The sequence below is a fragment of the Nuphar pumila genome, chromosome 12, assembly GCF_984573655.1.
Source record: "Nuphar pumila chromosome 12, dmNupPumi1.hap1.1, whole genome shotgun sequence".
Classification (NCBI taxonomy): Eukaryota; Viridiplantae; Streptophyta; class Magnoliopsida; order Nymphaeales; family Nymphaeaceae; genus Nuphar; species Nuphar pumila.
Window position 1 is genome coordinate 42569508 of NC_143260.1, and position 18958 is coordinate 42588465.

Here is an 18958-nt window from a genome sequence, read left to right on the forward strand (position 1 = left end):
ACATGAATACAGGGTTTTCTTCAGTGCGGCATGCATAGATTCAGTTCTTTGTGTGCTTATGATACCTGCACAAAAGTATTGTTTTTCATATGCCAATGCCCACTTCTCTTTGTCTACATATAAATTTTGTAACCACATACAGTCTTCAAGATCGTACATCCGAATCATTTCCTTTCAATCAGACATAAAGGTAACCTCATCTATGCTCTCAAGTACACACCTTGTAAACTTTTTATCAAACCCTGATTAAATATGTTTCGTATGTTCTTTATTGTATTTTGAAAGATATGCCACAAACATAGGCGATGATCTGCATCTGGCCATACATGAGACACTACAGCCGTAATTGCGTGATCACCATCTGTAAGTAGAGCTTCAAGGTGCTTCACATTCATTGCCTGTGTAAATACTCTAAACAACCACTCAAAGCTTTTCTTGGTTTGGTCATACAAAAAAGTGACGCCTAATATGCAACTCTATGAGTGATGGTTCACTCTGACAAACTGCGTAAATAGCCATTGTTCAGTATTAATCTTCATTGTCGTTTAAAAAATAAACACATCATTGAAGCATTCATAATCTATTCTTGACTTTGAATCTGCCCAAAACATATTCACAACATATCCATCTTCATCCAGTTGCATTGCACTAAAGAAATCAGGGTCATTGCTTGATTTCTTCTGTAAGTAATCAACTAAACAACATAATCCTCCATTCTTCATGTTATTTGTCTTCTTTCTTCTCAAGTGGTTTCTTAGATCCATAGGTGTGAATGGCACATTCTCACGGCCATCATCTATGTGTGCGCACAAATTATATGTCTTCCTTGGTGCAATGCCAACGTTATCAGCTATTTCAGCAATTACAGCATGCACTTCAGTTACTTTACGATGTGACCTTAACATAGGAGTCATAAATGAAGCTACTAATTCATGGTTATGATCACTAATTAAAGTACGAATTACATATTTCTCATTCAGAAGTCTTCTTAACATTATTTTCGCTGGACAGCCACATCTTGAATCTGACTTGCTCCTTGTTGGATTTTCACTTGACTTCTTTCAACCTTTCTTAGAACAAACATATGTCTTTCTCACCACGACACCTTGTGCATTTTTTGACCAAGAATACCTTCTAACACTGAAGTTAAGTTTTAAGGCATAATCATTGTAAAATTTATATGCAACTTCTCATTATTAAATTGCATTCCTTCTACGGGAACAAAGTCAAGTGTACTATCATGTACATTTTTAGTGTCTGCACCTTTATCAAGTGTACTGTCATGATCGTCTACCTCATTATCGAATTGCATTTATTCTGCTGAAACATTCAAGTCAAGAGTGAATCCAATGCTTGCACCCTTCTTATCATATGCATCATTAGTGCACATGTTCACTTCTTCAGGTGCATCATTAGTATAGATGTTCACTTCTCTATAACTTTCCAATGATTGAGATACATCATCTTCATTGCAACTAGATGATAAGCTCACCATTGTGATAAGCAAGATATCAATTTGTGTTAGCCAACACATATGTTTACTATGATTTACTCAAGATGCATATAACAACGAATATTGATTACTTAAGCAAGTCAAAGAAACGAATGAATGAATCATAGTATAAAAGCAACCACGATTTGTTATTACTTATACTATGCATCAAGTTGTTATTTACCATGCCAATAAAAGAAACGATTTATTGTATATGTGTATTGACTATAGCGATTCACGTGACAACGATTTAATTATATCTACGACGCTGTGAAGTGATTTCAATAGAAATTGCTAAATAAGAAGTGATTTGAATACGCAAATCGCCACCGCAAGCGCGCAATAATATATTTCCGCACACACACATTTTAAAATCATACTACAAATCGATATACATATCACATAATATATTACACATCGATACAGCAATTCAACATAATAGCTTACAAATTGACACTGCAAAACACTTGATATCTTACAAATCGATATACATATCGCATAATATATTACAAATCGATACGAAAATTCAGCATAATAGCTTACAAATCGATATTAACAAACAAAACAATATCTCACAAATCGATAATATGTTACTACAACCGTGATTTGTGATACATTGCATATACTGAGTGAATGGATGATACTGAATGGGATAGAGGCCCTTCCTCGCATTTGTAACCAAGCATTCTTGTCAACAGGTCCCAGCGTCCTACAAATATCTTTAATTTTTCAACTGTCAAAAATACATCCACCTGCAATAACAAAACAACGCCTTAATGGCACTCACAATGACATACGTTCTTCAACAATAGCATGATGACATGGAAAGGTACTCACGACGCCATAATGGCACTTGTTGGAATGTTTATGCGTCATTGCTTTTTTCGATATTGCCTAACAAAAATGAAGAAGAGAAGAGTGTAAAAAGAGATGTCTGACAAATGCCCCTATAACGCCTACCAATGAACGAACCAGTTGATCGATTTATAGTTATCTCCATGAGGTAGGAACGAACCCGGGAATGTTTTATAACACAAGGCAGGAACGAGAAGGCGCCAATGTTTTGTAACACAAGCTAAAAACCAAGGTGGGAACCTGGATTCAAGACGACGACAAAAGGTGCTCTGAAGGCAGCAGACGACGGTAAAGGGTGCATCGTCAAAGGGAGTGCCTGTTACAGCAGATGGTGCGTCATCAAAGGGTGATCCACTGGCAGCATAGGAGTTTACTGCTTAGGGCAAAAACAAAATGTTTGAACTTTTTGAAGAGTTAAGATCATCCTCTCTTTTCTGGATGGAGGACATTTTTGTCCTTTTCTCGAACCATCGTTTCATGGCGGGAAAGGGTACTTAAGTCTTTGCAACCACACCGGACTCCGACGATGCTGATACACACAGGGATACAAGCCCCACATGCTTATATATGTGGCACTCATTCGGACCCCCGAACATGCACTGTAGCAAACCCCTCGTCTTCGGGGGAGAACACACAACACCCCACCCCCAACCGTTTATCGTGTTTCCTCTCAGAGGATTTAGTGAAGAGAGAGACCTGAAAACAATCTTTTGGAGCAAACTGATCATCAGTCCCGTTCTGCCAATTTCAGCAGGAAATGGGAGAAACGGAGTAAAATCAAGCACATAGTTCAGGGAATTAAATTCACCAACTTTGTGTCATCTAGGCCGAATACACTTCGTTTGCTTGTGATTGTAATCAGTGTGCACGTATTCCTTTTAATGAGAAGTTCAACCCTCGAGGAGTCCTACAACCAGAGCTGAGAAACGAGACAAGTTGCTCATAGCTTATCGTGTGTTTTAAGTCGCAAATAACTCGTTTGAACTTGCAAAGTTTGGCTCAACAAGCCAAACATGAATAAAAGGGCCTCGACTTGACTACCCTCGTATAAACTCGTTAACTAATAACTAAAATATTTTACATATATTTTATATCATAAAGTGTAGGTTGCAAGCAATTAAGTTTGAGTTCAAATCCTATTGGTTACAACTTTGAAATAATGCATTTATTTTGTAAATGAGCCAATTTGAGCATGGCCCAATAGGTTTAAAGAACAAATTATATTAATTTTAATTTTAAAAGTACTTTTTTTTAAACAAGTTTGATCTAACTCAGCTCATTCAGCTAACTCAGGCTCGTCATAATCGGCCTGCCACAAGAATGAGCCAAGTTCAATTGTATTCATTCTGCTCGTTTACCACCACTACCAAAAAATAGCCTGCTTGGTAGCTTTCTAAAAAAAATCATGATTAATGTCCCTTGTCAATTTGCTTACGAGAATGTGCCGTCTTTGTCAAACAAGTCCATACGTCACAGCCGCAAAGTTTTGGTAAATCTGATTTTTTCGAGCAGGTATTAACTTATAAGGCCATTCTGGTTTTACGCTTTGTAATCATCCTCTCGTTAATGGAATTCTTTGCGGTTATTGGGTGAAGATGAGTCGCCGGGCATAACCAGGCTTCATAGGCATCCGGTGCAATCACTCATAACAAGTCCGAATTCAGGTCTTGGACGATCTCATAAGTTGAAATCTGCTCTTATACCCCCAAACCATGACCTACCTGACTACTAAGATTCATCAGAGTGGGGCCATTCTCGATGCCCATCCAAAATAACATGTAACAATGATTCGAGCACTCGAGAACATGGGATTCAGATTCGATTTTTTTTCAAAAATGGGAGGCGAGAACAAGGAGTTTTTTAATCAATAAAAAACTATTTTTAAATATTTTAACATTAAAAATTTGTTTTTATTAAAATAAAATTATAATGTAATAAAACATTATTTAATAAAATAATAAAATAATTCTGTCCCAGTCAGCATGTCCGCTGGTGTCACTAGGGACATGCAGCCAAAATGGAGTTTCCCTGTGACATGGCAAATAACTGCCATTTTACCAAACTTAGCCTGGAAATACAATTTGCCAGAGCCATCGCCATTGGGTAATGAATTCAAAACCAATATTTTTACATCAAACTACATCTTTAACAGTCATTTTTCAGAATTTGTTTAGATGATGAAATCTCTCAGAACTCCAAAATTCTCTTGGTAAATAGTCCACATAAAAAAGAAGAAACAAGCACGCAAAGAAGCAAGCCAAAGGTGAATAAATCACGTAAGATGGACAAAAATTGAGACAACTTTGTAAGCAGAAACAACTTCAAAAATCCCAATAACTTCCAAGAATAACAGAAAACTCAGCTGAAAGGAACTCGAATGAATTCAAGTCTCAGTCCTCCCATAGCTGTCATATACATATTTGTCAACTAGAGATGCAGAAAAGCAGGACGGTCTAAGGTTGGGATAAAAGTGAGCTAACAGGCCAGTGGAAGAAGACAGGCACCGTCTGCCTCAACTATGAAAGGGTACAAAAGAAAAAGAAAGTGCTCCAGGCATGAATGCAAACAAATCACACCCTGAGCAAGCAAGCCCCTAGGCAGGGCTAAAGCAGCTAATCATGGGCAGCACACCCAGAAAACAAATCGGAAGCCCAGTCAGATGTCCACCCCTACTCAAACAATGCTTTCAGGTACCCAAATAAATATCCGCCTGGACCCAACGTGAAAGTCAAACTCATCGTTCAGATTATAGCATACGCAAAAATCTGTTTACAACATAAAAATAGTGATCCCTGAATCTTCCCACAAAGTTCTACTTGGCTGCATCGAATAGATTTATGAATACACAGAAAGAATCTGGAGTAATGAGATGTCCACCCTTACTTTAATAACCAAGAGGCCTCCGGATTAAATCCCGCAAGGGGTTGAAACCCAGCTTCCCCATGCTATCCGAAAAAACAAAAAGAGGAGATCACTTTATCATTTACAGGAGATCCCCGAGTCACCTCTTTGCCATGAGAATTATTTCTCCCCTTCCTTCAAATCAACAAGCAGAGACAACTTGGGCAATATCTCGGCTCCTTTTCATCATGAAAATCAGTGTGTTAAATGCAAGTGATCATTTACATCACGTAGAAAGCACCTTACAAGTTGGCATCATTCAATACATGAACCTATTCAAGATTTGATCCTCACAAACATCTTTCTGGCGAAAATGCCGAGGACAAATCTAACAATCTTTTGATTTTTCATGCATATATATATATATATAGAGAGAGAGAGAGTTATGCGCTGGTGCTGCCCCTTTTCTCGTTCTGCCCCATTAGGCTGCTTAAAAAAATCATAGTTTTTTGCATTTTTTTCTCACATCTAACACCATAGATGTGATCTATAGGTTTTGTTTAGTGGGAACTGGCTTCTGGATCACCGGAATCTGACATGTATACAGGGTTTTCAGATGATCCAAAATCAATGGTTATGAAGGCATCAATTTTTTCCGGCTCATAAAAATACATTTTGTTGTCGAAAAAACATGATCCAAGAGTCGATTCCCACTAAATCGAGCATGATAAACACATATAACGGTTCCAATCTATCATAAAACACTATGGCGTCTAACGGAGCAGAACGAGAAAAGGGGGCATAGTCACAAATATCACTGATATTTTGAAGATATCCTGTGTAATGAAACAAAGAAGAATACAATGAAAAAGCCACTAAGGGCATACAAGAATCAAAACAATGTGCACAAGCAATAGTCCACCAAAGGACAATACACAAGCCACTTTTTTTTTTGAAAGGCAATACACAAGCCACTAAAATGGCAAATACAAAAGTTAAAATACACAACAAGCCACCAATGGGCTAGCACAAGAAAGCATAACAATTTAAAATAATATTCTTCATTCACCACAAATGCTTAAGCATACAAAAGAAAGAGGGACAAGAGGTGACTTTTATAGACCAAAACATAAGGGCTGAGAGAGCCCAATATAGCTGTTGGGGGCTCCCAAGGGTTATATGGTCAAAAGACCATAAAACCCCTTATCCTAAAATAAATGACAAAAAAAGGAGAAAAATAAATGATAAAAAAAGTCAAATCTGCCCTTAATGGGCAGGATCTATTACAACTATACAAAAAGATTAAAATGCCCCTAGAGGGCATAACCTATTACAAAACAAAAAATGTGATATATATATACAGCTTAACACTCCTCAAATTTACGGTGTGATAAACAAAAGTTTGCCAAAAAGAGATAATGCAAGGTGACATTTTTGGTTTGTAAGAAAACTCTGTCAGCTGACATTCAAAAGTCACATACAGCATTTCAAATGTTTCTCTCAAATATTCTTCTCTAACATAGTGGTAGTCCATCTCTATATACTTGGTTCATTCGTGAAAGGTGTGGTCGATCTCAATGTTGTTAAAATATATATATATTTATTTATTTATTTCTTATGTAATAAGTAATACCCACTAGGGGTATTTTCATGTTTTCATTCAGTGTAATAGTTGTTGTCCACTATGGACATTTTTGTAGTATTATTATATTTCTTTTTAGTCTTTAGGACATTATGTAGGGGCTGTATGGTCATTGAGACCATAGAGTCGTTGGACGTTGGAAGCTCCCAACGGTCACATTTATGACCGTTGGGAGCTCCCAATGACTCCTTTGGGAGCTCCCACTTCATGTGTAGCCTATATATATGGGGCCTCTTGTCCCCATTTGTTAATGCTTCTCTTGAGCATTTTTTTTAATGTTGTCGTGTTGATCTTTTCTTACTCTTTGAAGTCTTGTGTATCTTTAAAGTTTTGTGTATGCGCTTTGTGTTTGTGTATGTCTTAGTGCCTTGTGTATTATCTCATATTGGGCTTGTAATAGTGTGTGTGCACTTTGTTTTATATTTCTGCATATTTCGTTACATGGTAGTGTTCTTAGACTTGTGGAGAGTGGTCATCAAGTATTCATGTGCACGTGGTGATTGAGGGGATTCAAGGAGAGATATTCTTATATATTTACTTCTTTATCCCCCTCTTCCTTCTCGCATTCAAAATGGAGCATGATTCCTTCAAACTAAATTATACAAACTATATGATGTGGGCTTTCGCCACGAAGAATAATCTTAAAGGAAAGAAGTTTTGGGGATACCTGATGAGAACTATTCTCAAACCTCAACTTTTGCTCACCAAGAAAGAAGGAAAACAAGTTAAAATTCTTAAATGAGATGATCAAGCCAAAACTATTAGTAATAATCAATCCAAAGTAGAGGATTGGGAGAGTAAACATGCAAAACTTCTTGCATGGTTTATGAACAAAGTTGACACAAAAATATGTGCCAACATTGCTAAGTTTAGAAAGGCCAATAAAACATGGTCATTTATGAAGGGTATGTACACCCAAAAAAATCTTGCAAAGCAATATTTTTTGCAAGAAAAGATGCGAATTACCAAGCAAGGGGACATGAATGTTCGTGACTTTTCTAGTGCCCTATTCCTTCTATGGGATGAGTTGGCACTTTTGAAGCCTAAATAAATGGGTTGCCATTGAAGATATGGAACTTAGGCACCAACAAATGAAAAGAGAGTAATTCTTCCAATTCTTGTATGGCCTTTGCCCGGAATATGACAAGTGAGATCTTCCCTTCTCCATAGATATACTCCTCTTTCCCTAAAGGATGTCGTTGCCGAAATATGCCAAGAAAAAACTCATTTTAACGCTAGGCATGTTTAAAAGAAGAGAAAACCAAAGTGTTGACGGTATCTAAGTCCAACAACCATATTAAGTCTTACAAGCCTCCACACTTTGGGAAACAAAATAACTATAGTAATAATTATAGCTATAGTGGTGGTAATTATTTGCCACTATTGTAATGAGCCAGAACACATAAGATGTAATTGTCCTAAGCTCAATGGTAATTTAAAAAAAAAGGTGGCTCCAATAGAAGAATCCATACCCAAGAGGGAGAAAACAACCAAAAGAGGAACTCTAAAGGCACTTTTTTTTCTCAACTATCAGAGGCACTTCAACAATTACTCAAATCACCATCCACATTCGGTGCTACTATTGCCTCTTCTTCCCCTCCAGGTATGTGTTCTTGAATTCTTGATTCGAGAGCATATTTTCATATGACCCCTTATAAGGACTCTCTTTCCGATATATGCACCAACCCAAATTTATCTTTTGTTTCAACCGCCAATGGGACCTCTTTAAAAATTGAAAGCATTGAGACTTTAAATTCAAATTCCTCTCAAAAATTCCTTGTTTCAAAAATAAGAGTTGTTCCTAAACTTAATTTAAATATATTTTTCGTTTCTCAAATATCCGATTATAGATGTGAAATTTCTTTCTCATCAAAAGGTTTCATCAAGCAGGATCTTCGGTCAAAGAAACAGATTGAGCAAGGAACTAGATCAGGAGATATTTATTACATGGATTCCCTCAGTCATTTTTTAATTATGTCCAAAAAAAGGATATTGAAACATGGCATAAAAGACTTGAACATCATAGCTTTTCCAAGATGTATCTATTCTTATTTGCAGAGACTTTTGGAATGAAAAACATATTACTTGTAAAAATTGTATTTTTTGAAAAAATAAAATCTATTCCCTTTCCTCAAAGAACTTTTATTTCAAAAAGACCTTTTGAGTTGATGCATTTGGATGCATGGAGACCTTCTCCGATTATAACAAAGGGTGGTTACTCTTATTATGTTGTTTTCATTGATGACTTCACAAGATATACATGGGTCTCTATGTAGTCAAAGCCTCGACTAGTCGGTCTAGGCTAAGTAAAATGCCTAGGCTCTGCAATTCTTAAGTGGGTACCTTAAAAGATACTGATTTTGCCAACTAGGCACCAACTAAGGTGCCAAGACAGTGACTAAGCTGCCTTCGCCTAGGCACAAGGGCAGTTTAGTTATTTATTATTCATATATATAATTATATGTATGTGCTTGTGTTTGTGTGATTTGTTCATTGAAATTATGAAAACATGCTTAGTTATTATATTTATATATGTGTGAGTGTGTGCTACCTGGATTTTGGCATTTTTTTATGTGAAACATTGAAAGCATGCACAATTAATTTTAATTGATTGTATTTTTTATATATATGTGTTACTTTGTTTCTCATGAATTTTTCTATAAAAGCATGTTTAGCATTATGAATTATGTAATATGTTATTTATATATATATATATATATATGTGTTATTGTGCTTCTTTAAAAGGTTGAAAGGATATTTTGTTGATTATATTGAATATGTTATGAATAATTGAATATATACATATATATTTGTGTGTCTACAATTATATATATGTATATTCTAGTTATGTATATTAATATATTTTGTGAAAGCATGTGCAATTTTGTATTTGTGTAATGAAATCATCTTATTAGTAAAAGAATTAAACATATTTTTATGTATATTTTGTTATAAGTGTGCTTAAGGAATCCGGTTGGCCAGCTATAGGGCCCAATGGCTCAAACCCACTTGTTTCGGTCCCTATGCTTCAGTCAAGTCCGGTTATCTATGGGATAAAGATTGGATCCATGGTTGATTGTCTCGTATAAAAACTTCAAGAAGCAAAACCATTCTTCACATATTTCAGGTTTTTTTATTGCGATCAAATATTGATAACAGGGTGTCTAGCATAATAAAATACATGTAAAGCTGAAACTAAAAACAAATAGCTTGTATCTTGTTTCAAAAAGACTAGTTCCAAAAGAAATCTGATGTGGTAAGGTTGGACAAGGTCCGAATTATTTGTGGTAATATTGGATCCAGTACAAAAGCAAGAAGCCAAGCTACTCATTTAAGCCCCTCAATGATTAACTGCCAAACGGCCCTTAAGGCGAATTTGCATGTGCATTGAGCAAGACCACTACATTGTCGGTAGGAATCAATCCATGCCACCGGAATAAAGATCATTTGGGGTATGGAAGAAACGAAAACTCTCATAGGAAAAGAAAGTTTTGCCTATGAGAGTTTTTGATGTGAGAAGTTCTCCAAAAGAAAGTTTTTCGCGTGTTTGTGTAACATGAGAAAAATAGTGAGAAAATGTAAAAAAATAAGAGAGAGGAGGAGGGTGGTGGTGGTGAGATGTAGTGAGATGGGTGGTGAGGAGTGTAAAAATAATTATTCAAAATGCCACTCAAATTCAAAAGATTAAGTATTTTGTGTTGTAAATGCTTTGTACTTTTCCACAAGAATGATAAATTGTCTCCAAAAGCAATTGAATGTGTTTTTATGGGATATGAAGAAACACAAAAAGGATATGCAGGTTCAAATTCTAATAATAACAAACTTTATTTGTTCAAGGATGTGACTTTAATAGAAAAAAATGGTTTTGATAAAGAAAGTAACAAAGAAGTTTACTATGATTTCTTGTTTGAATTCTTGCCAAGGCATAAAATTGAATCAAATGATTGTGAATTAAGTCATGATATCTCTTTGAATGTTAATGATACTTCATTGTCTGATCAAAATCCCGATAGTGGTAATTTGAAATTATTTCATAATAATGATAATTTAGTTGAGAACCCCTCTCAAAATATTCAAGTTTATACTCGGCATAGTCAAGAAAACCAAACAAATGCTTATGACAGATACTCTAAAGACCTTTCGTTAAATGAAACCCCTAGTCAAGATTTGTCAAATAGAGACACCACTCTTAGGAAATCCGATAGAACTTGCATTCCATCTAATAGGTTTGTATCCTACGAATCCTTCTCACCAAACTACAAGATATGTCTTCTAACTATTTATTTCTATCATGAACCCTCTCACTATAGTGAAGCCAAAGATTGTCATTATTAGATTGAAGCTATGAATCTAGAGTTTGAAGAACTTCATAGGGACCATACTTGGGAGATAGTGAATTTACCTTTAAGAAAGAAATATATAAGATGCAAATAGGTTTTTAAAGTTAAAACTAAAAGTGACGGAACCTTAAAGTGATACAAAGATAGGTTAGTTGCCAAAGGCTATTCAAAACAATATGGAATTGACTATGAAAAGACATTTGCCCCTATAACCAAGATGACTACTGTTAGAACACACATAGTTGTTGCATCCACCCAAAATTGGCTTATTTACCAACTAGATGTGAGAAATGTATTTCTTAATAGTGACCTTAGTGAGGAAGTCTGCATGGATCCTCCGTCAAGATTTAAGATTGAACAAGAAAAAAATTAAATTAAAAAAGGCTTTATATGGTTTTAAAGAGGACCCTAAGTCTTGGTATGACAGATTTAGGTTTTTGATCATGTTATACTAACACTGCTCTCTTTGTTAAGAATACAAGTACAAATAGTGTGATATTGTTGTTATATGTTGACGACATGATAATTCCAGGAAGTGATAAAAAGAGATTTAGTGAAATTAAATATTTTTTGAAACAAAATTTTAATATGTTTGATTTGGGTTTCTTGAGATATTTCTTAGGAATTGAGGTTGCCTATTCTCTCAGAGGATATATCTTATCACAAATGAAGCCGACAGCTGATATTTGTACTAACTCAAGGATTTCTGACGACAAAAAGGTGGAGACTCCTAAGGTTATCAATGTAAAGTTAAGACTTGAAGATGGGAATCTTCTTGAAGATGGGAATCTTCTTGAAGATCCTACACCGTATAGACAACTGATCGGATCCCTCACCTGCCTATCCATTACTAGACCCGACATAGCCCATGTAGTTCATGCAGTCAACCAATTACAGCATGCTCCAACGACTGTGCAACATGAGTGCAGTGTTAAGGATTATTTGATACATTAAAAACTCAATAAGCAAAGGGATTTTCTTATTCTCATCCTACTCTTTAAATTTGCTAGCTTATACTGATGATGATTGGGAAGGAAACCCTAATGACAGAATCTCAACAATTGGTTTTTGTATCTTCTTAGGAGATTATATAATTTCATGAAGGTGCAAGAAGCAACAAAAAGTATCTTTATCCTCTGAAGCTAAATATCGTGCAATAGCTAAGACAACAATGGATCTTGTGTGGCTAAGAAGTCTTCTCAAAGACATGGCAATGATCATCTCAAATCCTTTGAATATGTATTGCGGTAATAAGAGTGCAATCTACATTGGGAGCAACCACACCTTCCATGAGCGAACCAAGCATCTAGACCACATCCGTACAGTAAAATTTTAGAGATAAAAAACCATGAAAAACTTTATGCATACCAGTTTACATATTCTAGTTACTATATATATATATATATATATATATATATATATATATATATATATATATATATATATCTTAACACATCCTTCACCTAATAATCTCAACAAGTACTAAAAATATTTTCCACTGACATCCTAGATAGCCAGATACCCAAATGATTCAAAGGTTCACAAGGATGAATAGATAAGTTGAATTTTCTGTGAATATAGCCAAGATCAGTTACTAACTTCTAGGATCAAATAACCTATAATCCTTATCATGGCATTTTACTACCTCTAATACGACCTGCCACCGGATCAAATTTCAAACAATTTGTAGCAGAAGTTGTCATCAACTTACTCGAAAAGAACTATGGAGTTAGATAAACAAAAATGCAACAGGTAAAGGATATGCAAAATTTTGACATCGAAAATCACAATTATTTCCTTCCTTCATTTGGTGAAGATGATAAATTTTAAACTACCAGATTTATGGGAGGGCATCTAAAAGAAAGACCTGGGAGACTTGACAATACATACACAAAGGAGCAAAGCCAGAAAATTCAGCTTTAACAGTTGCTTCTATCTGACACATTTTCAGGAGAGGACGAGTAGGAAAAAAACTACAGAGCTCATCCAAGGTTATAGAAACACCATGCTCAAGTTGCTACTGTTTTATAGGAAGATTGATAACGAGGCATTTGTTACTGAATCAATGATAAAAGTATTACAAATCTGAATATCGAAAGAAAACTTGAAGACAAAATGAAGTGAACCAAGACAATCATAAATCCTGAAATAAAATTCAGTAGCACTTGCACCATTGCTTTTCTGATTTAAGCAAACCCTCTGAAACATGTTAGGCTTAGGAGAACTCAGACCCAGGATAACAACAAAGAGGTAGGATTTAGAACCAACAACCAGAAAGACAGTACCATGATAAGACCACAAGGACAATAAACCACAGCATGGCATTGCTGCAGGTTAAAATCATTCAGAAAGACGATGAACGTGGCAAGGCTGTCAGAAATTCGTGCAATTCTAATTTTTCAGACTACATTATGTATACATTTCTCTAAAGAAATAAATGCAAATTCTTTCCAAACAGTATGACAATGACACCTGATCCTAAAAAAGGTACAAGAGCTAACTACACTACCTAAAATGTGCTTACCTTTCAGAGTCCACTTTGTTAAATACACCACATAAGCCTGGAATACAACACACTAATGCACCAACGTAGGTCTCTCTTCAATTCCTCAGTTCCGCATTTAGGCTGAAATGTATGACAAAACATTTAATGTTATAATGCAGGGATAACATCAGAAGACAACACAGTTTAGGGTAACACATATCTAGCAACAGAATAAGAAGTTGTGGATGCACAAGAAAAGAATAACCATACCTGAAATTCTTAGCTCATCTTGCCCAGGAAATGGAGAGTTATTTTACCATCGACAGAAGTTGCATCTTTGATGCCTCGCATTGTAGACCTTGGGGAATCTTTAGATGTCGAAGAAAGGTACCTCAGCCTGTAACTGACGAGTGATGGTCCAAAAATGCTGTATTTACCAGCACTACTGAAAGCAACTTCTGCATCTGGACGTCTCTTGAAGACCACTCTGGCACGGCTGGTCTTTCTAAGAACCTCAGTTTCTGATTCTTCCAAAGGGCCATAACGGCTAAATATTTTGCTCAAATCAGACTCTGAAGGAAGAGCATCCCCTTCAATAAAAGTCAGGATTAACGCTGTAGGAGAGCATTCCTCACCAGACTTGTCATCCAAATTGCACATCCCATTTTCTTCATCCAAATCTTTACTCAATTGAGGGTTAGCATCACCTGCTGGTTGGTCTCTGTCGGAGTCCAACTTGAACCCTACCAGAGGAGAGGCTGACAGCTTTGGAGTGCGCCTTTGCTTCTTTGCTGGACTTTCCACAGGTGATTTTGCTTTCCTTTTGCGCCTCTTCTTTAACAATTCTTCTTCTGGGCTACTATAATCATCAGTCAAATTCAACTCTTTCTTGTCATCAAATTTGTTCGTTTTGGAGAAACCAGGTTTGGAACTAGACAATTTGCTCTTTCCAGACTTTGTCCCAGATGACCTTTTCCTGGCACACTTAGAATTAGACATTTCCCCTCCATCAAATGCCAAATCGGAAGATTTTCTTCTGCCTGGTCTAAGATCCAGCTTGTCCAATGACTTCTTATACCACTTATAGCTTGAACCTTTCTCATAAAGTGAGTTCCTGAAGTCAGTGAAGAAATTAATTATCTCTGATAGTGAATCTATTCCTTGCAAAGGATCCTGTGCAGCTGTACAGAGGAGCAATAGCATCGCATCAGAAGAAGAAATCACCCTTGGAACACGTTTTCTTTTTCGAACATTGGCTTCAGGTGTCCGTGGGGTTGCACTGCCACTTTCAACTTCACTATCCTTAACCATAGTGACATCAGTAACATTCTTTGGAGAAGTATCAGTGCTGCACTTAATGATCGGAGAGGGACCCGTGAGTTGGCTTGCAACCTTGGTGATGCGGTCTCCTATCTTGAAGGACTTCTGAATAATAGGAGTTTCAGCATCAGTATCTCTTGACAATTTGGACCTCCATTTCTTTTGAGCAGAATCTTCAGGTGTGGCTGAACTATCAACCTTTTTATGCCTTTTACCGCTAGGTGGTGAAAGGACCTGAGAGTTTGTCTTCTTGTCAGGTTTTGCTTTGCCACCACGGGCCTCTTCCCCTGCAGATTTGGGATCTCCGGGAGAGGCAGACCTTTTCTTCTGAGAGAAGTCCATAGAATCAGAACCACTGGCCTTCTTTTTCTTTCCACCAGACTGTGAAATCGATTTGGATTTCTGCTCTTTCTCACTGACCTTCTTTTCACTAGGGGGTGAAATGGACTTGGGTTTCTGTTCTTCCCCACTGGCCTTCTTCTTCTTTCCACTAGGCTGTGAAATGGACTTGGGTTTCTGCTCTTCCCCACTGGCCTTCTTCTTCTTCTTTCCACTAGGTGGTGAAAATGACTTGGATTTCTGCTCTTTCCCACTGGCCTTCTTTTTCTTAACACTAGGCAGTGAAATGGACTTGGAGATCTGCTCCATCTTTCGCCGTGCTTTCACATCATTATCAACATAAGTAGACTTTCTATCCATCAGCTCAGCTAAGCTCCTCTGCTTTCTACTACGGTATGGACTTTCTTCTAGAATCCGTTTCCGTTTCCGAGATGAACTAGGCTGTATCTTCCCTTCTGCACTTTCTGAAAGTGAACCAGGGGTCATCTGCCCATCCCCTCTAGGACTCAGGGTAGCAAGCCCAACAGAACCTCTCTCATGAAAATCTTTTAAGGGTGAAAGACCTGCCTCATCACCAGATATTCCATCATATATATGAAATGCTGGAAGTTTTAAATAACCTTTAGCAGAATAAAAGGCAGATAACTGAGCCTGAACGAAAGTAAGTTCCAGTCTGTTAATGCCTCCTCCAGGACAAAACAGAGCCAACTCTTTGACATATGCAAGAAAGATCTCTGGTTTAAAGGATAAAACTGACAGAGACTTCTTAACAACATCTGGTATAGTCACTCCTTCTCGTATTCCAGCATTCTCAACCTCAGGGCTCTTCAGCCTGTTATACGCTTCTTCTGGGAAGCAGGCGCAAGTCAGCCCCAGCTCTATTTGCCTAGCAGCTTCTTCCAACACGCAATCAATGGCATTAAGAAAGGCACTAGAACTACTCTGATTTTCCATCTGCCAAAAGTTTGTCCAGAAAGGTTTCAACTGTGGTTCATCACACCATGCAAATGTACGGTCCCCGAAATAGGCTATCAGAAAGCTATCCTTTCTACAGTACTTCAACGCTTTTTCAGATGACTCTGAAGCATCAAATATCTGCCCCGGCCACCAAGGATGACTCTTCACTTTACCCCATACCAAATCACCAACAGAAAATTTTTCCTCTTGAGACAGGACATCCTCAGGAAAGACCCCTTCAAAATATGAATTGGCATGCATTTCATCATCTTCTATGACCTCATCAGTTTCCAAATTTGTGCTTCCAGGCAGCTTTTGACCATCATGATCACCCGTTTGCCCAGCATCGGCTAAATGATGCTCAGCTTTTTCACCAGAGCATGATGCTTCAATTTCAATCCCTTGATCACGCACAGCTTCCATAACCCTAGCCCCATTCCCTGCATCGAGATGTTCTCCAAGGGAGGAATCATCCCTTCTGCTAGTTTCATTTTCCGCATCTTCATTTTCATTCGTTTGCACACTACCATTATCCTTACTCTCCGTGAGCAAAGCAGTACCTGTGTCAGAATCATGAGCTCCAGCATTCTGCACTTCATCCGATACAGAGCCTGAAACCCCGTCTTCCATATTCCGATTCACTGCCGTAATAGCAACTACACCAGACGGATCGCTATCCACCTGACTGCCAGCTGAGCTGCTGGATTTAGTATCCACGTTTGAAGCATCCGCTGGAAGAGAAGTTCCAGCAACACCCATGGCATGGTCGTCAGTCCTCTCTGAACTCACACTTTCTGTTCCAGCATTTCTGTCATTATCCTTAGGAAACAAAGATGCTTGACTAACTTTGCCTTCAACACCCCTATCCTGATCAGCATTTCCCTTGGTTCCATCATCAGCCGTGATATGCTGCTCCCCAAGATTACCGGACGTCTCATCACTCTCTTTTACTGCTGAAACATCACCTTCTCTTGGCAACTCCTCAACATTCCGACCCTCTTCAGGAACAACATGATCCACGTCCATAACTCCAGACACAGCACAAGTCTTTACAGCATCCGCATCAGAACCGCCATCAACAGCAGCAGTTTCTAGATCAACAACTTCAATCTTTTTGGAATACGTCATCCCCACAGTCTCAGCTTCGGTATGATTTTTCTCAAGCTCATTAGAACCACAGCCTGCAAAATCAATCTCTCCTCTCTTATCTTCTGCTTTATGACCGAGTTCGATTTCCACAACTTCAATGCTCAAACTCTCCTTTGTTTGTAAAGGAGGAAATCCAGCCTCTGTATTTTCACAGACAGACACATCATCTCTTTTAGCGTCTGTAGCTGCAACAGACATTTGATCAACCGAGTCCAGAGTCGAACTGTCATTCTCCTTATTCAAACGAATGACTGAACTCTCCCTGTTATTGTTCCCATCAAAATCCCCACTGATGGTATCGACTTTCACATCAAGCCTCTCTTCCAACAATACAAATTCCTGACTCGGACCTTTGCTAACTGCTTCAACTATTCTATGCACCACAGGATTAGCGGTATCTCCCACTCCATCTGATACAAGGTCGCTGGGTTCACCAACTGGCAGAGACGCGTTCGTCTCTTGGTCCCCGCCACCCATTTTAACATCAACATTCTCTTCCAAAGCAACAACTTCCTCAATAGGACCTTCGCTAATTATTTGAACTACTTCAACAGACGCCCCAACCACCACCACACGATCAGCGGTATCGCCCCGTCCATCAGGTCCAAGGACACTCGGCTCTTCAACGGGAAGAGAAGGGTTCGTCGCAGCCTCGCTCTCGCCATCCAAAGGTGCATCGTCCCCAAACAAAGCTTCCACCTGATCGCTCGCACTACTTTCTCCACCAGAACCTTGACCAGCAGCAACAGCGCCGGATGGGGAGTGTTTCTCTAGTATTTCCTCCCCAGCCCCAACACTGACCCTAGAATTGCCGTCCTCCCCAAGGACGACCTCCGAGTTCAAATCTGGACCTACCGCGGCACCATTCATGGCGCCAACAGCAGACATAAAAGAAAAACCTTAACCCTCACGCCCTAACCCTAGAACACGAAGGAGGAATCGGCCACAACGACCAGCAGCAGCAGCAGAACAAGAAGAAGAAAAGAAGAGAAAAATCCTAGAAAAGTATACAGGGAGTTAACCACAAATACAGACCCAAGAAAAATCAAAGAGAAACCCTAACTTTGAAGAAGAAGATGATGATGATACCTCTCAATAAGTCTGAGGAGAGATTGTTGAGACGCCGAGCTTGCTCAATCTTGGCGGTCGCCCGATTTCCGGGGAGAGAGAGATCGAAAACCCTACAAAAATAATTATGGAGAAATATATAAAAAATGGAAAAACGTCCGCCGATGCCGATGCGTTGCATTTGTACCGACTAAGACCGAATTGAGGGGTGTTTTGGTCATTTTACGTGTGAGGTCGTTTTTTAACCTTTCAAATTTGGAGAATTTACTTCAGAGCGAAAAAAAATCACCCCAAAATTCTTCCGTACGGGTTTCGAGAAACGCGATCGAGGGGTCGAGGTCAAGATTGCATTACCCAAACCTGATGGTTTGATCAGTCAAAGACGAAAATGATCACCCTGCAGGGTCGGGGCTGTGCTCGCCAATGGATCGGGTATGGGGTGGATACTTCATTCGACTCGAATTTGAATT

The 18958-nt window shown here is 38.1% G+C and overlaps 1 protein-coding gene across 5 annotated transcripts in view; it reads right to left on the bottom strand.

Moving 5' to 3' along the window:
* Positions 1-18611, bottom strand: part of LOC149820842 (uncharacterized) — a 95458-nt gene extending 76847 nt beyond the window's left edge. The window contains exons 1-4 of one of the 5 annotated variants that reach the window (XR_016426524.1): positions 18510-18611; positions 13926-18417; positions 13695-13796; positions 2066-2244 (exon numbers count right to left, since the gene is read on the bottom strand). Coding sequence is in view for 1 of the 5 variants with exons in the window: in XM_089982805.1 (XP_089838931.1) it covers positions 13935-18308 (4374 nt within the window). In the remaining 4 variants the exon portion in view is untranslated. The other 4 variants (XR_016426522.1, XR_016426523.1, XR_016426526.1 and 1 more) reach the window with 4 other exon arrangements.
* Positions 18612-18958: the final 347 nt, after the last annotated feature.